The sequence below is a fragment of the Acanthopagrus latus genome, chromosome 7 (genome assembly GCF_904848185.1).
Source record: "Acanthopagrus latus isolate v.2019 chromosome 7, fAcaLat1.1, whole genome shotgun sequence".
NCBI lineage: Eukaryota > Metazoa > Chordata > Actinopteri > Spariformes > Sparidae > Acanthopagrus > Acanthopagrus latus.
In genome coordinates this window covers 26,574,426-26,591,785 of record NC_051045.1, presented here as the reverse complement: position 1 = coordinate 26,591,785, position 17,360 = coordinate 26,574,426, and the positions used below count along the sequence as shown (strand labels likewise).

At 38.6% G+C, this 17,360-nt stretch overlaps 2 protein-coding genes across 3 annotated transcripts; both read left to right on the top strand.

Annotated features, from left to right (window-relative positions):
• Positions 1-5,414: 5,414 nt before the first annotated feature.
• Positions 5,415-10,949, top strand: LOC119022156. Of its 2 annotated transcripts, none has more exons than XM_037102743.1 (5): positions 5,415-5,519; positions 8,740-9,710; positions 9,998-10,150; positions 10,318-10,403; positions 10,527-10,949. In XM_037102743.1, the coding sequence occupies exons 2-5, from the start codon at positions 9,357-9,359 to the stop codon at positions 10,633-10,635; spliced, it is 702 nt and encodes a 233-aa protein (XP_036958638.1). In that variant the 5' UTR covers positions 5,415-5,519; positions 8,740-9,356; the 3' UTR covers positions 10,636-10,949. The 2 variants fall into 2 exon arrangements, with proteins under 2 accessions (XP_036958638.1, XP_036958637.1); XM_037102742.1 differs by having other exon boundaries at positions 10,311-10,403.
• A 1,569-nt stretch (positions 10,950-12,518) lies between these two features.
• On the top strand, positions 12,519-13,586 carry LOC119023597 (olfactory receptor 14I1). Its single transcript, XM_037105662.1, has one exon. It carries the CDS (start codon positions 12,519-12,521, stop codon positions 13,584-13,586), a length of 1,068 nt encoding a protein of 355 aa, XP_036961557.1.
• Positions 13,587-17,360: the final 3,774 nt, after the last annotated feature.

Here is a 17,360-nt window from a genome sequence, read left to right as displayed (position 1 = left end):
ATGGTCTTCCAGTCTGCCTCAGCTCTGCTTCAGTTGTTGATCAGCAAATTTTAGCATGCATAAGAAAGTTATGATTGACATGATTATCATTATTATGCATGATTGGCATCTAGCTCAAAGCACCTCTGAGCAGCTTCGCAGAGCTGTTAGCATGGCTGTTGACTCTAGCTTTGTCCACCTTTAAAGGTGCAATATGTAGTTTCAGAAAACAAATTCAGAGTTAATATTCACATTATCAGTAAGATAATAATGCAAAATCAAGTAAAGTAAAACAGCACAAAAAACCCATGTTGTTTACTACTGGAATATTACCGCTTGAAGTACAAACTTTCTAGGGATGAGCTGGTTTGCATGCTAACTTTAACTGATAATACCTCTCCAACACCATGCAAAGACATTTTCCACAGTATGTCAAAATTATTATTTTTTTTATTGGTCATTTTAGTTTAAATTAAAATAAAAAATAGTTTTCATTTCTAAATTAAAATATGACAATTTTGGAATGCTTTAAACGTCTAGTATGTCTAGTCCTAGACCGCAGTCACTGTAACTCCATCAACAGCCCCTCCACCTCCTGAGATGACAGTCAGGTCATAAACATGTAATGTGAATGTGATTATGACATGTTATGCAGACATGTCGATATGGTACACATGACACACACGTGAATCAATCAGTGGTTTGCAGAAAGGTAAACTGCCAATATCTTATCCTGGCAACTGAGCTGGTTTATGACTTAAACACAGAGTATGTGATTTCTGCTGCAAGAGGTCTCTTAATCAAAATATTGTAAAACACTGTTTTTTTTTAATCTTTTTTTATTGAGTTGTGAAATAGAGCAGGATCATGGGAGATGTTGTCTTCATTGTTAAACAAGCTTACTGAAAAAAAAATGTTTTGACAGGATAAGATTGATTTAAATCCCTGTTTGTTTGTTTGATTGATTTATTGATCCATCCATTCATACATCCATTAAGTCATTTGTTCAGCATGAAGACCTGCACCAGTATGACCAGGTTCTTTGGCCTAGAGGCTAATACAACAAATTGGGCAATATAACGGCACTACAATGTTTCCAATTTAAAATATAGTAATTGCACCATGCAGCATGAATCTGGTCTCAGGTGTCTGAATTGCTGACCTCTGCACTGCAGTTCCCAGTGGTTACCACCAGGAGTCAGTCTGCCCTCTTTGGTCACCCACTCAGAAGCTGCTTTGTTTCTCATGAATTAGGATCTAAACAACATTATTCTCTGTTGGAGGGTGGAAATCTGGTTTATAATTGTGTTTGGATCTGTGGCTCCAGCCAGCTGATGCATGTCAATCAAACTGTGACATTTGAATGTGACCTACCACTAAACTTAACATAACAACAAATACACACTGCAAGCTCTGACCACCAAAGGGGTCATGTTTTCACCTTTGTTTGCTGGTTTGTCAGTAAGATTATACAAAATCTACTAAACGCAAGACACTTGGATGGAGCATTGTTATTGGTCCACAATAGACCTCATCAGCCTTTGGTGTGATTATTTTTTCTCACTCTCTTTAAAGTTGTCAGATAGGGTGTTTCCTGACAGTTTTATTAATGAAGAAATCATGCATATGTATATATATATATATATATATATATATATATATATATATATATATATATATATATATATATATATAGATAGTGATTATGAAAAGGGACTGTTGAGCCTTGGAGGAGGTATGCGCTTACTGAGTGCTGTTCTACTTGCTGAGATTTGAGATGTTCCGTTGCAACCCAGTCTCACATGAAAATGTATGATAGCTACATTGATCCACAGGGCAAAATGTAGACGTTTCACAATAACAACAATTTTTTTGGTCTATTCTTGTCTTTTGCCTGCATCCACATCACGTGACCATAAACTTTCTGGCTGCTGGAACAAAAAAAACATGGCTGCCGTTCCTCTTATTTCCAGTGAAAATGCAATATTTTAAGATAAGTATTATATGAAAATTACACTGTGTATTTTTTCTTCTTCTGTGGATTTCCAGCAACTAGTGTTAGCCAATTTTAAATGTATACATTTTTAAAACTTACCTACCACTATGTGACAGAGAAATGGACACCTGGTAAATCTATATGTATATTTAGAATTTAATCAGTACAGTAATTGTTTAGTTTATGTATGATATCTTAACATTTCTCTACACAAAACACCAAAGTGTTACTGATCAATCAACAATAAGAATAGGTCAATGGTCGAGTGTGTGTGGTTCAAAGGCCATTATTTCAAAGCAGGAGACATGAACAGCCCTCATACTGACATATGTTACTCTCCGAGTAACGTAGACGCAGGCAATAGGCCCCCCAAAATTGCATACATCTTCCAGTTTAAAGCTGTAGTCTCCAACTATTTTTTGGTTATATTTGCTAAAATTGTCATTATGATCTGACAGTAGAGTAAGACTGCACCCGTAAGGCTGCACCCAGTGGCTGTAATTTGATTTGCAAGAATCTACCACTCCAGGCTAAATACAACCAATCAGAGCCAAACAGAGTGTCTCAATAATCTATGGGAAAATGCTTTACTCATGCGTGCTGACAGTGCTAACACAATGTACATTTCTGCAAAACACTGAAGTTGAAACTTTAGATTTCTTTATGTAAACTGTAACTGTACTGTGTGTTTCTTAAATTCTTAATTAGTTACATTTTTGTAAAAATAGTTTGTAACATCAGCATTATGGATCTGGCACAAATGAACTCCATGCATGATTGATTGATTGATTGATTGATTGATTGATTGAACCATCCATCCATCCATGCATCCATTAAGTCATTTGTTCAGCATGAGGACCTTCACCAGTATGACCAGGTTCTTTGGTCTAGAGGCCAATACAACAATCTGTGACATTTTTAATGTGACCTCCCACTAAACTTAACTTAACAACAAATACACTCTGCAAGCTCTGACCACCAAAGGGGGTTATGTTTTCACCTGTGTTTGTTGGTTTGTCATCAGGTTTATACAAAAATTACTGAACGCATTTCAAAGACACTTGGATGGAGCATATAGTGTACATTCCTATTCAGCTCCCCGACCGTGGTCGGGAAGCACAGGGGAGATTATTTTCTTCCAGGGACGAAATTTATGTTTACCTTCTGGGTGAACCCCCTTTCACATGTTAAGCTGGTTGCGAAACAATACCAAGGAGCTTTGCTGTATCTTGAAGAGCCGCCGCCTTTATTCACAGCCAGACTGCAGCCTATATTGTACTGCACTTCATTGCTGTCGCTACTAGCGGTGTATGAATCATGACTCATCCAGGTTTAAAATAACCCGTGAGTCATGAATCTCTAGTATCATTAACTCAAATCACTTGAGTCCCATTATAATTAAATATACATAGCAAACTTTTAGCCCACTAGCCCGCGAGCAGAGGCCGGAAACACTAGTTGTAGTAGCTCAGGAGCCTCAAATCAGCGTGAAAAGCACATCCCTGTCATAGTACAACAGAAGCCATTCTTCCACTTCTAAAATAACATGCACAATGTTCTGCAGGTAGCCTATAGGCTACTGTAGGTTTGGTGCATAGATGTAGCATACTAAAATGATATTAGGGTGATCGATCTTTTCAAAATAAAATGATTAATATAAAATGATTATATATAAATATTAAGTATTTATATATAACTTGTGTGCGTGTCTCACTCTCGCTCATCCACTCATGCCTTACTCACATACACCTCACGCAAGGCCCTATTCTTAAAAGGGGCAACGCCACTACTCTTACAACAATGGCAACTACAGACACAGGAGACCCATCGACAGAACTTGAACCCCCTCCTCTTTCACTGAAGTCGCAGGTGTGAAAGTATTTTGGATTTCCAGTGAATTATGTTGACAACGTTCGCGTTGTCGACAAAAAAAGGCCCCAGCTTTGTTTAAGTTTCCAATTGACTGAAGAAATAAGTTATTGTTGTCACAGCGCGGTGAGGTTGTCTTGTCTTGGGGTCTGTCGTGTGAACTTCCTGTTTTATTTTGAAATTAATTCTCCTCTCGTTTCAGGTCACTTGCCCTTCCTCTTGTGTCCCTGGTCTGACGTCATCCCTGATTCCTGATTGTTTCCACCTGTGTTCCCCTCCCTCATGTGTATAAAGTCTTTGTCTTCCCCTGTCTCCGTGCCAAAGTATTTCGTCTCTACGTCGTATGCCTAAGCCCTTCGAAACCACAGTCTTGATCTCCTTTGTGCTAAGTATTTTCATGGTTTATTTATCTGTATTTTTTGTCCTCTCGTGAAGAGTGATTTTTTGTTGTAATTTTCTGGTTAAGGTTTTTTGTTTGTATTTTGAGATTTCCTAGCCCTTTTGGTTTTCCTCCTCGTGAGCGAATTTTTGTTGGTTAAGTTTCATAAGATAGAATAGATAAGTTTCATAGCCTCTGTGCTTCCTCTTCGGAGTGAATTTTTGTTGTAATTTTTATATTCTCAGATTTTGATTCTAGTATAGTGTAGTCATCCTCCTTCGGGAGCGCTTTTCGTTTTCAGTGTTCTATGTTGTTTGTCTTGTGTGAGTCTCAGTATTTTTCATAGCGTTTGGTTTTCATTCTATCCTGAGAGTCAAAAAATCAGATCAATAAAACTTGATTGTACATCTGCCATTCTGCATCTGAGTCCTCTCCTTTTGTCCAAACCTGACAATTGTTAAATTATGTTATTAATAAATGTTTAAATTTGACAATGTAGTCTGGTACATTGTGAACAAAGGTCAGATATTGTATTGCATCAAAGTCTAGTCTAAAAATGGCATAGCAACCTGTGATTTAAAAAATTAAATAAATGTAAAAATCGAGAATCGAATCGAACAGTGACCTTAAAATTGAAAACGTAATCGAATCGAGGATTTGGAGAATCTTGACACCCCTTAGGCAGCATGTTCAGTAGACACAAATTACTGAATGTCACCTGATGTCCACCATGAAAGAGTATTCAAATGATGTGAATGATCAATAACTGTTACTTAACCAATCAGATGTCACACCACATACTGAGGAAATGTCACATTCTGAAAAAAAACCCATCATGTGTTGACTTTTATTGTTTAATTATTATTATTATTATTTTTTTCCAAAGTTGTGATTCCCGATAATTTAATGATGGGAGTTACCAGTTTTCTAGACTCAAGTCTATCTTTTTGTGTTGAGAGAATAAGTCTAGAATTTGCAGAAACAGCCTGAACAATTACACTGTAAACCCAGATTTTGTTTCAAATTAAACTTCCGAGTGATCATTACTTAAACTTTTATGTTTTGTAAAATCTGCTATCATTACTAAACAACATTAGTTGATTGTACTATTTAGCTGAAAGATTAATTGCACTAATCGGGTTTAGTAGAGATAGCTTGGTAAGGGGAGGGGCCTAATTCAAAAACATCCCTGGTCACAACACAAGGCTAGAGCAACGGACTCGGCGGGAAGAGCACCAGCAGAGACGGCCTGTCGGCACCCTCACCTGGAAGCAGCTTTACTGAACACCTTGAACGGTTAGTATGTAAAATAAGTAGATATTTTTGGGAACTTTTAACACTCAAAAGGTTGGAGATAATTTGTTGACGCTGTTTTTTTCTGTCACATGTTAATGTGCTGTTTGAACCTGTGCATGGTGTTATGCTTATTGCTAGCTAATGTCCGCTCAAAATAGTGTCAGCTGAGCATTAAAGTTAGCTTAATGTTAACAGTGTGAGGACCGCACCAATACAGCAAGTTTATGCGACTATAATTTATATTTCCGCCATTTCATTCGGTAAAAAAACAATTTAACCGCTATGTATGTAGCAGGCGCTGCCGCTATGGAGGTGTTGATGTTGGGGACGCGGCCAGCTTAATGCACTCAAGGTCCACTTGGCAAAGATTCACCAGAAAACCCAGGGTGCACAACAAAGAGACACGGCACAAGTAACCTTTCAGTGTCAGTCATGTGATTTTTCTGCGCCCTGCACAGAAGCAGTCATTCTCACCCACCTGCGCAGTACACATTTGAAGGTAAATCACAGAGTCCTGTGTCCATTTAATGGCTGTAACTTTCACACCAATGTGTATTCTACATTTAATGCACACAGAAGTAAGGAGCACAGAACACACAACTGGAGGATGTTCAGGCCGGAAATTGTCTCTGGTAGTGTAACTAATGAAATGGCACAATAAGAACATGAGCCTCCAAATGACACCGCCGAATCTGAAGACAGCGAGGATTCTACCAATGAAGGTCTTCATGACCTAGAGAAACAGCTGGAGCACAATCTTGCAGCTCTTTTTTTAAAGATGCAAACGGTGCTACACATTCCAGAAAATACAGTACAAGAAGTTATACAACAGCTGTTGCAGATGTGTGAACTAGCCCAGCCACTGCTGCATAATGCAGTCAAGGACATTCTCAAACAACATACAGTTGTAGACGATTCAGTTGTGGAAGAGTTAGTCAGCGCTGCCGCAAAGAGCAATGTGATCATGAAATTCTGTGGCAAGGATGGCCCCTTGTCAACAACAAAAAGGAGAGCAGCATATGTGAATAGAAACTTCACAGAGGTTAAACCAGTAGAGTACCTTATTGAAAGAGGGAAAAAATGTAGTGCTGTATATGTACCTTTGCATCCAATGCTACAGAAGATGTTGAATAGGGCAGACATTTTGGATAAAGCTCTTCCCATCCAAAAGCATGAGCAACATGAGTACAGTTCATACAGAGATGGTACGTACTATAATGAAAATGACCTCCTTAAAGGGGAGGAATTCAAAATCGCTGTTGGACTCTATGCAGATGATTTTGAAGTGTCCAACCCTTTAGGAACATCTAGAAAGAAACATAAAATGAGTGCAGTGTACTGGGTGATAGCTAATGTGCCATCAAAATACAGATCCACACTCCACTCCATTCAGCTTGCCGTTTTGTGTAAAGCCTCTGATGTAAAAGAATTTGGCTACGCCAAAATTCTCCACCCACTCATTCAGATCTAGCTTCTTTGGAGCAACATGGTGTGTATGTTGAAAAGTTGGGAGAATGTGTCAGAGGTACAGTTTTATATGTGGCCGCAGATAACCTGGCTGCTCATTCTCTGGCAGGATTCTTCGAGCAGGTGCAGGAGGTAAAGCAGGATCCCACTATGGCAAAATGGTATGGTGTTAAAGGAGAGTGTGTATTGACTGACGGTCTGGAGCACTTTCATGTTGTCTGTTGGTACCCCCTGACATCCTCCATGACCTTTTGGAAGGGATTGTTCCTGTTGAGCTATCGCTCTGCATTTCAGACATGATTTCTAAGAAAGATTTCACCATAGAAACACTGAACCATGCCATGAAAACTTTTGAATATGCTTTTGATGACAAAACTGACCAGCCTCAGCCAATTGCCCACAGCTTCTCTACCAAAGGGACCATAGGTGGCAATGGCCATGAGAACTGGGCCCTACTCAGGCTGCTCCCACTTATCATTGGCCATAAAGTCCCTGAGGGAGACAATGCATGGAACATTCTGCTGCTTCTAAAAGACATTGTTGAGTTGGCTGTCGCAACAAAGCACACTGAAGAGTCGGTGCATTTCCTTGACTGCAAAGTGTCAGAACACAGAGACTTGTTGCAAACAACATTCCCAGATTTTAGATTACGGCCGAAACATCACTACCTCGAGCATTACCCCGAGATGATCAAAGCATTTGGTCCCCTTTCAGATGTTTGGACAATGCGATTTGAGGGGAAACACAAATTCTTCAAACGGGTCATTCGTAATGCCCACAACTTCAAAAATGTAGCTCTTACACTAGCTGTTAAGCATCAGAAAATGATGGCTTACTATTTGGACACAAGTTCATTTTTCAAGCCGTCAGTTGAAATGGACAAGGTCACTACAGCATCAATCACATCTTATCCTGAGAATGTCCAACATGTTTTCTGCCAGAGAGTTCCTCAGCTTACATCAGTTCTTGTTGCATCATCAGTCTTTGTAGATGGAGTTAGTCATGTTCTGACATGATAGTCTCTGTTGGTTCATGCGCTGGCCTCCCTGCATTTAGGCAGATCAAACAGATAGTGGCACTCAACACCGAGATCCTGTTTGTTTGCAATGAGATGACTGCTTGGTACCACGAGCATTTGAGATCTTTTGAACTCATCTGTGACAGCAGTAACCCCGCTCTGTGTGTGGTGCAGCTGAAAGAGCTGAATGATGTTTTCCCTCTTTCAGCATATAGATATGGTGAAAATTTACCTCAGACCCTCAGACGTCATATCCTGTGTTAAGAAGCCACAATGTCATTTCTGCAATCAGTCGAGACTGTAATGGGAGATTTTGTTTGACTTATTTTAGAGCTCATGTTTGGTTCAGTGTTGGTGTTGGTTCAGCCTGATCAGTGTTTTCCAAAGCCCAGTGTGACATTCTCAAGTATTCTGATTTGAAATTATCACTCAAATGTGAAAATAGTTGGAGATTATTACAGTAATGTTCATGTAATCTATTGATTGTTGCAGCTCTTTTATTCCATAGATGTGTGAAACTATTTCTAGTGGTACATTGCACCTCTACATAAACACTTATAGCATTTAACTTATCTTTACAGTAATGTTTCTCAAGGAGGAAAAAGAAAGTACACTGAACTTAAGCAACCAACTTATTAATCAACTATATTTGTGATGCACATAGCAATGGCTCAGCAATTGAATGACTTCTTCGATATGTAAATTTATAATCGAATTCTTGTTTCTTTTCCCAAGATGACTGCAAACCAGAAGATGACCATGAGGGTCATTCTAACCGAGGCAGATATAAGAAAAGTCATCCTAAATACAAGGCCCTCTACAGTCGAAGATTTGATAAGCAAGCTTAAAGAGTCACTGGGACTTCAATACAACTTCAGTCTCCAATACCAAGACCCCGAATTCAATAATGAACTATGTAATCTGACAGATACTGAAGAACTTCCAGAAAAACCAACAGTTAAAGTCTTGCCTGTCTTTGAGCTAGTACCTGTCCCACCGGATGAAGTCTTCAATGACACAACGAGTACAGCAGATACAGAGATACTTTCACACTCTTCTCAGGAGCGACAAGAACAGTGGCCAGAATTTTTTGAAATCCCGACATTTTCTGTTGATGTACAGTATAGACTTAGGCAAGCAGATCTGCTTTTTATGAGTGAGGGAACACACCTTAAAGTATCAAAAGAACTAAAACATGAGATACTTGAGAGATTGGCAGAGAGCATGTATAGCTACACAGCATACCCAACAGCTGCTCAGTTTGAAAGTGTTGCAGCAGCACTGATAAGCAAACACCCTTGTCTCCAGGAGCCACTCGCTGTTGTGGTTGGAAAAATAGACTAAAGTATAAAATGGCTAATTATAGAACAAAGCGCAGGCAATCAGGATGCCTTGATGTTGCAGTAAATGCTGGTAAGCGGGGAAGGCATTCAGCAGAAGGACAACCAGCTAACAAGCGCATCAAAAAGGCAAAGAAAGGTGAAATCAACTACTTGCCCAACTTTCCGGATGGATTTGATCGGACAGCCCTGGAGGGGGCATGCAAAGACTTGGTTGATGAAATGCAGAAGAGAACACCAAATGGACCTCTTGTGAAACAGAAGATGGATCAGACGTTTGCTCTGAGAAGAAAAGAGGTAGTGGAGTCGGAACCTGCCATAAGCACAATGGTGAAACGCTGGCCTGCCCTCTTCACTGAAGATCAGGTATGTTCACTTTTCACTAAAAATCAGGCATGTTCACGAAAGAGAATATAACTAATGACCATCTTTCTATTATATAATGTGTCTAGATGTATATCTATCTTGTCCTCTTTAAGGAAAACATTTATATTTTTAATTTGGGGCATGTAATTTACACATTTAAACATCAACATTTCAATACAAAAAAGGACATTCATGGGTGTTTTTCCAGCTCTACTTTGCAGATGGCTTGCCTTGTATAGCACAGTTGAGGTTCTTAGGTTGTTTGGGTTTTTTGCTCTCTGTATCAGGTGTTCATGGAGTTCAGCAGGATTGTGGGAAAGAACCTCAAGCAGGAATTCTATGAGAGCATCGATCGGCACAGTCCTCGTCTCCTTGAGTTATTTCGCTCCAAGAGAGGGAATGTTGGACAGTTGTTGACACAGATTTCGCAACAGACCAGTGTAAGTCCATACACATTATGTGCTTGGTATTGTTCTTTACTGGTTTTGTCAAAACATCATAGTGCCACTCTATTGGTTGTGTAATTCAGTCTCTTATAGATTATTATTTGTTTTTTTTATTTTAGCTATCTAACTTGTTATTCTGTTTAATTCCCAAAAGACTACAGACCCTAATGCGATCCGGACACAGGTGCTCAGAGGACTTCCAATCATCCTGGGGGACAACCCCACAAACTTCTTCAAAGCTGGCTATGTAAGTAAGCTCTTGCTTAATTTAATTTTCACCATGACACTCTTACAGTATATTGATTAAAGTTTATTTTTCAAATGAGAAGTCTAATGTAATGATTGTGCTCTTCTGTTATTCTTTATCAAGGAATCTGATGATGATGATTCTTTCCGTGATGTTGACATCGGGATACTTCTCATTGAGCGTGAAGGTCCTGTGCTCACATCTTCCCAGCATCTCAGTCCAGCCTTGTTGAAAATCATCATTGAGGGAGAAGTCGTGATGGGAAACATTCAAGATCTGCTGTAGGAAGCGGGCTGAAGGATGTGACTTAAGTCTTTGTAGATGGAGTTAGATATTGTTTTGATATGATAGTCTTTGTTGGTTCATGTGTTGGCCTCCCTTCATTTAGGCAGATGAAGCAGTATAATTGTTTCAATGATTTGAAATGACGATGATGATGATGAATGATTAATCATTTTAGGTTGGATGTGTTGATGTTGACCTGATGGTAAGTTTGTAATAATAAGACTGGCTCTGTTTTGCCTTTTTCCTTAAAAATAAAATACATTGGAGCATTTACAGGTGTTTATTTTTTTCCATCCAATTGAATTGAAACAATGTTTTCTAGGTTTTTTTTTTTTTTTTTTTAAAGAAAAGGTAATTTAATTAGAGGAAAATACAGTAATTGTAATAAACAATAAGTAGCAATAACAAGTAATAATGATTATATTTAATAATTTTGAGTACACACTAACAAATAGAAATACTAAACTTATTAAACTAATACAACTCAATGTATTTAGTTTCAGCTTGTGTAAAAACTAAAGATACTGTGTTAATACAACTCAATATATTTAGTTTCAGCTTGTGTAAAAACTAAAGATTCTGTGTTAATACAACTCAATATATTTAGTTTCAGCTTGTGTAAAAACTAAAGATTCTGTGTTAATACAGCTCAATATATTTAGTTTCGGCTTGTGTAAAAACTCCAGATACTGTGTTAATACAACTAAATATATTTAGTTTCAGCTTGTGTAAAAACTAAAGATTCTGTGTTAATACAGCTCAATATATTTAGTTTCAGCTTGTGTAAAAACTCCAGATACTGTGTTAATACAACTCAATATATTTAGTTTCAGCTTGTGTAAAAACTCCAGATACTGTGTTAATACAACTCAATATTTTTAGTTTCAGCTTGTGTAAAAACTAAAGATATTGTGTTAATACAACTCAATATATTTAGTTTCAGCTTGTGTAAAAACTAAAGATATTGTGTTAATACAACTAAATATATTTAGTTTCAGCTTGTGTAAAAACTAAAGATTCTGTGTTAATACAACTAAATATATTTAGTTTCAGCTTGTGTAAAAACTAAAGATACTGTGTTAATACAACTCAATATATTTAGTTTCAGCTTGTGTAAAAACTAAAGATACTGTGTTAATACAACTCAATATATTTAGTTTCAGCTTGTGTAAAAACTAAAGATACTGTGTTAATACAACTCAATATATTTAGTTTCAGCTTGTGTAAAAACTAAAGATACTGTGTTAATACAACTCATATATAGTTTCAGCTTGTGTAAAAACTAAAGATACTGTGTTAATACAACTCATATATAGTTTCAGCTTGTGTAAAAACTAAAGATACTGTGTTAATACAACTCAATATATTTAGTTTCAGCTTGTGTAAAAACTAAAGTGGTATAAGGGGTTTCCACGCGATTTGCGAGTAAACTCAACTAATTCGGGTTAAGAGTGTACATTTTTCATTCTGTTTTTTAATTTGGCCACAATAGAACATGGATCACGGGTCCAGGCCCTTTCTCTCAGAACATCTTTCCTCTCATGGTGTCTGATAATTCCTCACATCGCAATGTTATTCAGGATTAAACATCTATTATCATCAATCCAGATGACATTAGTAAGGAAATAACTTAAGTAAACGCCTCGATGAGGACCTGATTCAGGTGACTGAGGTGGTCTGTGGACTATGGATAAGTGTGCATGCGTTTAAATACTGTGTAAGGGGGGCTGACCGGTCATTTTATAACTTGCCAGGGTTGCTGGAAGAAGCAGACCTCTTAAACTCACAAGGAAGTGAATGATTGGAACATCACATTGTATTCAGAACAAGATGCCAGCAACAAATGTGATGATCACGGTGGAGCACAACCTCACCGCGCAGTGCGACTGGCTCAGCGAAGAGAACCGAACTGACCTGCGCGTAACCGGACAGTTCGACGCTGCCCGCTGCCTCTTCATCTCCATCCTGCCCTTTGGTCAGGCAGTTCCAGCGGCGACATGCATTTTTGTGTTGCTCGCTCTTTTCTCACTGCTGGTTAACGGATTTACCCTGTTCGGACTGGGACGGTCGGACGACCTCTCTTGGGAGCCACGCGTTGTTTTCTTCAGGAATCTGATTTTGAGCGACCTCGTGCAGACTGTCACCTTCGCTCCGTCGGTCATCCACGCACTAGTTCAGCGACGAACCGTGGCGTTTGGCCTCTGGTGTCGCGTCCAGTACCTCGTGGGGACAGCCAGCATCTTCTCCAGCCTCTGCACCATCACGTGCATGGCACTGGAGCGCTATATCTACGTGTGCCACGCCATCCGGTACCTGGTCATCTTCACACAGGTGCGCCTGCGGCTGGCCCTGACCCTCATTTGGGTTTACGCCATCTCCCCCGCCACCATCACCACGGCGCTGCTGCACTCAGAAGTAGAGCGAACAAGTGAACCGTTCATCAGGGGACTTCTGTGCGAGCCCGACATGGTGGAGCAGCACATGGGCTTCCCCCGTGTCCCTGCCGTCTTTCGCAAAGTATTTGGCCTCGCCACACTGCTGCTGTGTGTGCTGGTCTACATTTTCTCCTACTTCAGGATGTACCAGGACGCGCGCAGCGCGACGATTCCGTTCAACGTTGTTAACACCGCAGCGCGTAAAACTGTGCTGTTCTACTGCGGCATGCTGCTCCTGCAGCTGCTCCCGCTACTCCTCAAAGTCGCCTCGGACGCACTGTGGGAGTTTGAGGGTGCAGCGACACCGGCAACCGTGACCGTGTTCCACATATCCTTGGCGCTGACGCTGTTAGTGCCACCGTGCGTCAACCCGCTGGTGTACGGGCTGAGGAACGCTGAGATGAGGCAGGCGCTGCTCAGCCCGTTCCAGCGGTGGACGGAGAGGAGGCGCACGGATGTGTGACAGTGTGGAAGCTCGGTGCCCAGTGGGATGTTGTACATGCAGTGCAGGAAGATGAATTTATATCGCACACATAGCCAGAGGCAACACTACATAATGAAAAGGGATGCAAGACGGCTGGAAAAATCTATGATTGTATGAATATACAACAAAACACATCTTACACATTTGCATTCCATGGGAGTGGGACTTCCTCCTATTCTGATACACCAAAACGCATAAAATCAGGGAAATTTAAATGAGGAATTGCAGTGTCAGTTATAATGTATGTTTCTGATGACAGTTTTTTTTTTTTTGATTATCACTTAGCCTATTGCTTTAATATTTCTTTTAACTTTAGGTGGACTATGAAGTGTTTTAATGAGAAGAGAACGATATTCAATGACTGAATTCAATAATCAAACTCTCTTTGTTTTCTTGACTAAATAAACCAAATTACTAAACTGACCTTGAAGGACAACACAATTTCATACCATCTTACTATGTTTATATGTGGCGGACCCTGCCACCTTTCTAGCTTCAAACGGTGTTCCGTGGACCTTATTGTCCTCTGAGAAAGGCTTGTTTATTCAGTGATGGAAAAATAATTGTTTATGAGTTTGTATTATTACCTAATTATATTTCTGGAGTTTGAATTCCTTCTCTAAACATACATAGTGGCCTTTTAATGCTGCGAAAAGCCAACAACAACACAGCTTGTTTGCTGTTGTGGACCAAATTTCAACTACTCATCATATTAGTGATGGAAGATCAGGGATGACCAGTGAAAACGTTCAGTCAAAATGTAATGATGGCAATAGATTTCTGAAATTTGAGCTACAGTTCAGCAGGGATTAAAACCATTAATGACAAGTAATGATGTAGGAGGGTAACACCATTTAATACACTTTCTATTGTTGAGTTTATAGGGAAATATTAATCCTCAAAGTAATAGCCATAACTGAAATTCTAAAAACTTGTTCTGAGCCATCCATGGCTGACTTAGGTCTTATTCTATTGCAATCCCCCTCCTTTTATCATTTTTTTTATATTAGCACTAATTGTCCAGTGGCACTGTTGATGTTGCATCTGTTCAAGACTTATGCAAGTATGTTTACACATTCTTATGCATTCTATTTATTATGTAAAACTTGAAGTGCTGTTTATAATATTTTTGTGGTGTTGTAAGTGCGCCAGCACTAAACAAGTAAATGCTGCTGTTTTGTATTTCATATTGTGTATATTCTAGCCTAATGGTGGAATAAAGTGATAACGATTTAATATTAAAAGAATAAGGAGATGTCCAACTATTATAATAATTATTTTATTGTTACTGTTATTAATATTTTTTCTTGTTGCTGCTTTTTGTATTCAATTTGTTTATTTCAGATGTCTATATTTCTTTAGTAAACTGTTGGCATTAACTGAGAACATGTTTCTTTACTGTGCATATGACAATAAACAAAAATCTTGAATCTTGAAACTGTCATTTTCTTGCCATGAGTTCAACGTGAAGATGGAAACACTCATACCTGTCTGATGAATATAAAGTTATAGCTAGCGGCCGAATAGTTTAAGCCCAGAGATGGGCTTAGTTAGATCGGCTTAGTTAGATCGAGCTGACCAAAGGTGACAAAATGTATTTGCTAGCATTCTGTAAAGGTCACTACTTCACATGTTTTATATTGTTTTTTGTTATTGTGGACTACATTTTCCATTGTTAGCAAGTGAGGACATTAAGATCACTTTTCCATCCAAGCAGGAGGACAGAAATTAAACTGTATGTGCAGCATATGAGAGTCTATAATTCGTATTTAAAAACTCCATCATCAAGTTACATCTGCCTGTTGAGTTCAAAACATGGGACACAGTGGAAGAGAATCCAAATCTCCTAAGCAACCTTTGAACAACTTATTTTATTTCATTCTAATGGACCATGCATTCATGCAATGTACATAATAAGTTTATAGCTCATAGACAGTAGATCTGAAAACACTTATTTACATCTGTCAGATGACAAAAATGCTAAATGTTATTTCTTAACGGTCTCAAACTATATCCCTTTCTTGAACTTGTATTATCCATCTGTTTAAACACCCACCCCTGCGGCAGGAACGACATAGAAGCTCTAATTCAGGTTGCTGGAGGCAGTGTCAGGCCAACAACGCAAATCACTATCACATATTTTGGTATTGTCCGATACTGGATGTTTTCTGGAAGAACGTTTATCAAACTTAAAAGGAAGTATTTAAGTATGCTGTTCCCTTGAGAATTGATGTCTTGTGTTTATGTAATATTCCACAAGGGATAAACTCGAAGGACAGGACCTATATGATAACTCTGCTGGCTGCAGGTAAAAAAAAAAAACAGCTATAACCCGCATGTGGTTGAAGCCCCAATCCCCCTCAGACAAGGACTGGATAGACGTAGTCCATCAAATATAAGCCATGGCAAAATTGACATATTCCCTCAGGGCACAACAAGATAAATTTACCAATATATGGCCAGGGTGGACTGACTCCATTTGTGTGATGTGACTTGAGTATAACCTTTCCTCCCAGCTGATGTTATTTGTTGTATTGTTTATCCACTTATTACATTTCATGTTATTTTATTTATTCATTTAGTTATTTTCAAATCTGTTTTATTTGTTATGTTTTTTAGTTCGGTGTCCATTGTCTGGTACCAGTAAGATGTGTCACTGTGTTATAGACCATGGATTAAACTTAAACTGGAATATCCCTTTAAATCCAGCCCCCAACATGCCCTAGGGGAGACTGGGGTAAGATGAAATTTATTTCATATTTAAAATCATTACATCAAGGCAATCATAGTTTTGTTGCTAATTAATATATCTGCATATATTTCAGGATGTTGTTCATCCGTTCAAACAAACAGAATCAGTGTAACCATAACTGTTTTGATAATTTAGCATTTCCAGAGGTCTTGTGGCTCAACTTACTCCATGTATGGGGTAAGTTGAGCCCTTTGATACGCAACACCTGTCACATTGATTAATTATTTTAGTAAAGGAGAAGTGCTCATTGACAGCATGCGTTTTTACAACAGAAATATCAGAAGAGAACTACAATATTTCCTCCTTTAGATTATACATCTCTGAGATAAAATACAATACAAAGTCTCCTCAAACATCAGACTTCCCTTTAGTATCCACTCTTGCAATGCAGTATGTCTGCATGGCACACTTTATGCTTATGTTTAGGCACCAGCAGCTCTTGGTTAAAATTCAACAATGACTTATTCAAAAGACACAATGTGTTTTCTTGACATTTAACCAAAAACTATGATCATTCACCAAATTTGTTGCATAAACTGAGCCAGCGATGAGATTAAAAAATGAGATTCAAGACTGATTTATTTTTTAGGACTCATGATGCGTTCCTTGGTCTCTAGGGTCTCTAAGTCTTGCACTTTGTATGCCTCCATCCACCTCAACAACTTACCTACAATTCCTCTGTAAAACAAAAATTTTTCTCTCCCTTTCCTTTTCATTTTCTTTTTCTTGGTCCTTTGACATACTTAACGTAACATAAAATTATAGTCATTTTGAGGAGAGAGCGATGCCTGCTGTCATAATAATATGTCTCCCACTGTATTATATTGTAATTATATCAGGTTTTAAAATAAGAGTAAGAGGGAACTGTGACTGGCAATCATAAGTACCACTTGAAATTTCCCATTTGTACAATCTGGCTATCTTGTGAATTAAAACAGGACTAAGTGAACCTATCAGTTACATATACATGACCACATTCTACTCTACACTGGCTTTGCAAG